The sequence below is a fragment of the Carex rostrata genome, chromosome 21 (genome assembly GCF_964058835.1).
Source record: "Carex rostrata chromosome 21, lpCarRost1.2, whole genome shotgun sequence".
Classification (NCBI taxonomy): domain Eukaryota; kingdom Viridiplantae; phylum Streptophyta; class Magnoliopsida; order Poales; family Cyperaceae; genus Carex; species Carex rostrata.
This window is the reverse complement of record NC_135938.1, coordinates 7,053,383-7,059,923: the sequence shown is the minus strand read 5'-3', so window position 1 is coordinate 7,059,923 and position 6,541 is coordinate 7,053,383. Positions and strand designations below refer to the sequence as shown.

At 34.8% G+C, this 6,541-nt stretch overlaps 1 protein-coding gene across 1 annotated transcript; it reads right to left on the bottom strand.

The window, feature by feature from the left end:
• Nucleotides 1-4,410: 4,410 nt before the first annotated feature.
• LOC144573098 (putative F-box protein At5g52610) lies at nt 4,411-5,499 on the bottom strand. Its single transcript, XM_078322786.1, has one exon. It carries the CDS (start codon nt 5,497-5,499, stop codon nt 4,411-4,413), a length of 1,089 nt encoding a protein of 362 aa, XP_078178912.1.
• Nucleotides 5,500-6,541: the final 1,042 nt, after the last annotated feature.

The following is a 6,541-nucleotide window of genomic DNA, read 5'->3' as shown; positions in this document are numbered from 1 at the left end:
CTTAATAAATAGTAAAAAAAATTCAGAAAAATGTAAAATTTTGTCTCCAAGCACATATTAATATGGAGATCAAGATGATGGTTCAGATCGACCGTTTGAATTTTGAAAAGTCGAATTTGGACCGTATGTATTTTGACCCATATACATTCGAATGCACATTAGTCACTCTCCATATATACATACATATATATACATATTTCCCGTAATTATTTCTATGATACAGTTGAACATACGGAAGCAAAAAATTAGAAATCTCAAAATTATCTTTTACCAAAATGGATTTATAATTTCTTTTAATAACATATATTATTAAATATAATTTACTTCATATAAGCTGGATAAATTCATTATATGGTCAATTGTCTATTATGCTTCTTTAAATTTATAATTCAACTTGTTTTTGGTTCATTAGTCACATTAATATACATATTTTGATAACACATGACGATTTCCCATAACCATTTTGAGAATACATATTTTAATGTCTCTTTAAATTATGTAGTATGTACATTTTGAAATAACAATCATATATATTTCAAAAAAAAAGAGCGCTATATTGAACGTAACTTTTGTAGTTTTGAGAGTAGAAAGAATATTGGTTTTCTATATACCAGTTTTGTTCTTCTTGTGCACATGAAATTTTTGAAGGATAATACACAAGATATATTAAATCATCAGAACATGCCTTTGACATGGACATAAAATAATAATTGGCTAGGAAAAAGTTATAGAATTGTTGTACCCAAAGATCGAGAGTTCGATTCCCCCTCACGAGTCAGCTATAAAGAGATTTTACTTTGAAAATGAAAAATGACACGTCAATTTAATTGATAAGTGATAGAGTGGAAATCAATGCTAATAATATTTATAACCCTAATTTCTACTTACTGTCGATTCACAAGCGCATGAATCTACCGTGTAGTATAGATTGGGGTGTCGATCCGCAGAGATGGTGTATTAAGAGATCTAAGATGTAAACTAAGGTCTAGGTTATCGGTTCATTTAGGTTGGTTGATTGTGTTTGGTTGGTTGATTGTTGATTTCTCAGTTGTAATATTAGATTACAACAAAGAAGTGGTAGTAGTTTAAGTGTTTAGAAGATAGACTTCTAGGGAATCAGGCATTCTATCATTCAAACTTGTTTACTCTAGGTTCTAGTTGTCATAACAATAGCGCACGGTTATGTTACAATCCGCATGCTATTGCTAATACCTGTCAATTGCGAAGTTACTTAATAGCATGCGGCTCTGTCACCATCCGCACACGTTTGGGTAAACCGTACAAGGTTTGGTATCAACTCCAGTCGAAATCACACACGGTCTGGCCAAAACCGTACACGCCCTATACTGGTATCTTTGCAATCTGAGAATTGCTAATCCTATTCTAGTGTTGATCTCTGGATCGGACTCACAACACCCTAACTGAGCAAGTGTCTGTCAGATACTTTGTAAGGCTCAGTTGCATTAAGATTAATGATAAGTCCTAATTACTAATATCTCACGATGTCAATAATCAAGATTACCCCACTATCGGTGATGGAATGCGACATTTGTCTGCTAAACCACTTCCCAATAGGTCCCTTAACTGTGATTCGGATACAAGCGGTCAACTGGTCAGTAATTTTCTACTTGTACCTAGGATAACTTATGTTCTTCGAATATTGGTTAACCCCAATTAGGTATGAATGGATTGTACACTCCATTCATACGAGGTCTCTTTAAGCACACAATAAATAAGATCATAAGACATAAAATCTCAATAAGAATTCAGATCATAGTGCAAAGATAATATAATTGAACAACTAGATAAAACTCATAAAATTCAAGATTACATGTCTTCACCCTAGAATAGGGTTGGTTAGCCGCTCATGGCGGGTTCAACAACAAAAGGAACAAAGTACATAAAGAGGGAGAGCAATAGAGAGAGATGGAGGGAGAACACCTATGCTGCCCCTTATCTCATGCACGTCGTCTTCACGCCTTGTTCCTTCCTTCTCTTCTAGTTGAGACTTTGTTATTCCTTAGTGATTTCTGTTTAGCATAGCCTCCACTAGAGTGAAACCCTAGTTCTAAGTGCTCTCAGATGTGTATTGCCTTCTCTAGTACGTCCAGAGTGAGAGTCATCTCTTTCCCAGGCGCCCATTTGCTTAAATAGGCCTGTATTGGGAAGTTAGATCTGTAATTGCTGTTCTGGCAATTTCTACGTGCAGATGCCAAAATAGCATGTGGTTTGGTTGAGATCCGTACAGGCGGCATAACCATCTGCGGTAGCACTTCTGGATAGCATGTGGATGACGGCATTCGTGTGCCTGAGGCTGAGGTGTCAGAATTGCGTGTTTTATGCCTGGTTTTGCTCCAAAATTATTGAAAATATGCAATTCTCTAAAATTAAGTGAAATAACTAAATGAATCTGATTATCTAAAAAATAAGCAATTGTAACTCGATAAATGACAATAATATAGGCTAAGTGATAGGAAAAATCATGACAAATTTGACCCCTATTCAATAAGTCAATTAGGGTTTAAGGTATCAAATTATCCATAGTATCACACAAACAACAGATTACTATTAATGTTTGGTTTGAGTTTTGTCTCTATTTAAATTGCGACTTAATTGTGAATTTATTCAAGTTTCTTTTGATTTAGGTTTGATTTAATTTTGAGTTTATTAATGTCGATTTGAACGCATTATTTATTCAAGTTCAATTTTATTTAGGTTTTGACTTAATGCTTTTAAGTTCTATTTGAATTTGATTTATTAAAGTGATATATGATATTTGATTTGATTTAATGCTTTTGATTGATTTTGACAATTCTTCTTGTTTTTATTAACATTCTTCAATTTTGGAAAGCTATTTGAACCTATAAAGTTTGTTTTCATTTTTATTTAGGATTTTGATTTATTTGAAATTTATTTTGAAATATTATTAGCTTTGTTGAATGTTTTAGATTTTTATTTAGTGTTTAGTTGAATTATTTTTCCAGAATTTATTATATTTATTTTGATTTAATTGAATTTTCCTAAGATCAGAAGGGTATTTTTTTAAATGATAAATAATTTCAGGGACTTATTGTAAAATTTCAGAGGGCTTTTAAGAAGTTTCTGGATTTTTGGGAGGGTTTATTGGTTATTTTCAAAAGTCAGGGACTTGTTTATAAGTCAATAAACCACACAGGAATTGAACGTGACATTTGTTAATTGTTCAGGGTCTTATTTACAAATGCGTGTTTTAATCAGAGTGACTCCTGAAGCGTTTCAAGATTCGTTCCTGCAACATTTTGATCAATCTAACCCCTTTGCGATTCGTGCTTGGACATTAGGTGACTTGTGTTGATGGTCATAGGGTTTAAACCCGACAAGGGCTTCCAAGTGGCTTCTCCCACCTCCGGCCACGGCTGCTTGAGCTCCGAGCACTGTCGGAATCGCCTTGGCCTCCTGAGTCGATTTCTCCTACTATCGGAGGTCTTTGGTCGTTGGAATGGTGAAATCACTACCGAGTTCTTTTGTAGTTTGGAATGCTGAGGGTTTACGTACAGCGCATACATATGATACTGACATGTTATGCTCTCATTTACCGGATCCCTGGGTAATTACTTAAAAAATAATAATGCTTAAGTACTGTTGTGCGAATCATTATTTAGTTGTACTTATCTTTCTACACTGCTTAGTCTCAAGAATCTGATGTCGATGAGGGTACCGCTGACAGTGAAAATTTTAACAACACCTCTAAAATATATGGTGAATCAACTGATGGTTGCAGAACTGGGATCAGGAATGCTGATCAATTTGTTTATGGACAATGCACAGATCAGAAAACGTCTCAGTTTGTTTAATTATTAATTAAGTGGCCAAAATGCGCTTGAATGTCAATTTGTTTATGGTAGATTGACACCTCAGAAACATAGGTTGGTTTCGGTGATACATATATTTATATTATAGCTCTCTAGATAGGTTAATGCTTCACAAGACTTTCATACACGGGACATGCATTTGTTTACTGAATGATCAATTGACTCTATATAGATCATAATTATACCTACAAAATGTTTCCACTTCCAATGAAAGCTGATCTGGACTATCATTAGGCAAATCTAACAAGGCAACATTATCAAGCCTTTTTTCATTTTTTTTTTCTAAGGATAACAACAGAAATGGAGATCATGACATGGGTATATACATGAGAAAAAAAAAAGACATGCAAGTAAAAAAAAGCAGTAATTGGAGTAATCATAAGAAAAAAAACAAGTATTTCAGCGATTTTCTATTTGACTGACATGCATCCCTTAGCAGTACACATACTAGATACATAACTAAGATCATTCCCACAAAATTTAACATTACTGGTTCTCTACGATATGTCTATAACTAAAACAGAAACGATGAAAAATAATAGAAATAAGACTACTTTATTTAATTAGGCACAGGAAGTAAACTCTCAACATAAGCAAAACAATTCTTGATTTCACAACTCGAACTATACATCACCTTGATGACATTGTCAGGCTTTCCGGAAAGGTCATGATAGAATATGGTATCAGAAGTGGCTAAGAAGAGTTTGTTCATTTCAATTGAATACGGTGCTGGAAACTCGACATCACCATTGGTCCCTTGCAGCAGAATCTCATATCTCAAGGTAAACACACTCTCTTTCAAGTTATTGACTGTCCATAATTTTATTATTTGATGCTCCAGTGGTAAACTAACAACATAAAGTTTGTTGTCCCATTTTGCAAGGCCAAGTAGCATTGACTCATCTGGCATAAATAAAGGTTGGACTTCGATCTCCTCTTTGCTAATATCAAAAGAGATGATAGCATCAAAATCCTCTGAGAAGGAAGGCCAATAGATGGTGTCGTCGACATTCACACCACTATTAGAAGGGAAGGATCTTATCTTGTTGACTTGTCTCCACGAGCTATTAGCGCCTAACGTGTACATATTAACAGCATAAACTGGCATGGAAGCATTCTGATAAAAAAACATGACCTTATATTCACCAGTGGCATAGTGGAACAAAAGGTCAGTGTGCATTATCTTTTCATATCCCCTGATATAAATTGGCTTAGGCAGAGACACCTTATCTCGGGTGATGGGGTTGAACACGGTTATCTCGCCTTTCACTTCAGTACAGAGAAGGCCGTTGCAGGATCCTGCTAAATCCCCATCGCTGCCCAAATCTCGAGGTATCCAAATTTTGCGGCGTTGCAAATTATCCACATCAACAACCATCGAATTTTCACAAAAAACGCCAGAACTAAACCCCTCCTTGACTACGAGGAGTCGCAACGGTTCATTTGTCGTGTTGTTTGGTTCAAAATGGTCTTTCTTAAACTGGGGTTCTTGGATCATTGCCGCCCAGTTCTTGCACACCAGTTGAAATCTTAATAGGGAAATTGCTGGTACACATATCAGGATCTTTTTAGTGAGATCATTGTTTAACTGTTCGGTTTGCTCGCTCGGTTGTTCGTCTGTTTGGAGGGGTGCCTCTTGATTTGCCATCTAGAAGATGTTCTCTGCTGCTAGAGAAGACCTTTCTTGATTATCTTTGATTATGTACTGAAGAAAGAAGAAAATAGATAAATTAAAATTTGTCAACTGATAGTAAGACAAGTGGGTTCTTTTCTTGATTCATACTACAAAGGTACTACGCTATCACGGTTTGATTATAACGGGACTACTAACGGTGTCAGTCCGTACAACCTATTAAGATAACAAGGCCTGTTAAGATGAAGTTTGGAGTTCTAGAGTTGGATCTGAGTGATTTTCGACCCATTAATTGTAATAGAATAAAAGTCAACGCTTGGATGTACTTTGGACTAGGCTTTGTGGACCTGATGATAATGGGACATGGAGAATAATGTAACTATCACTGGAGAAACTTATTGAGCGAGATCCTTTTTTCTGAGAATATATTGACAAATACCTGTGGGCAAATACTGAGCCGAAATTCCTTTTATTAATAATTTTAGAAGAACCTTCCATTTTTTTTAATAATTTTAGAAGGTCATTTTATTTGAAAATATTGAAAGGTAGAGCAATTTATAAAATTTTCCCTTAATAAAACTCCTGCCAAGTGCCAACCATAAGCTCTACAATTTATTTATAGAATTTAAAAGAGCCTATTATAGATATCTAATATAATATCGAGTCTAATATAGCTTAACAAGCATATTTCTGTCATACAGTGAAATGTCAGAATTAGATGTGGATAAAGCTATTTTGGGAATTCACTTAAATGAGGTTTTAGATACTTAAATGAGGATTTAGATACCAGTGAAATTGCTAGGTCTATTTTTTGCATCCTTTAAAAAGAAGAAATTATATAAGCCCACGGTACAAAAGTTCTACTTGCATTCCACTATGTTCTACTGTAATAAAACCTCTCCTCTCTACATATATCTATGTCATTTTTTTTCACAATATTCCGTTGAAACCCGAGAAACCACAGGGAGTATAAGACGAATGAAAGAAGTGACGAGATCACATATGTTTAACATTGTGGAGTACTCTTTAGATAAGGATATCATCAAAGAAAAATTTA

What these genes read in the sequence shown, in the direction of transcription:
- LOC144573098 (XM_078322786.1), bottom strand. Translation starts at nt 5,499, where the DNA reads ATGGCAAATCAAGAGGCACCCCTCCAAACAGACGAACAACCGAGCGAG.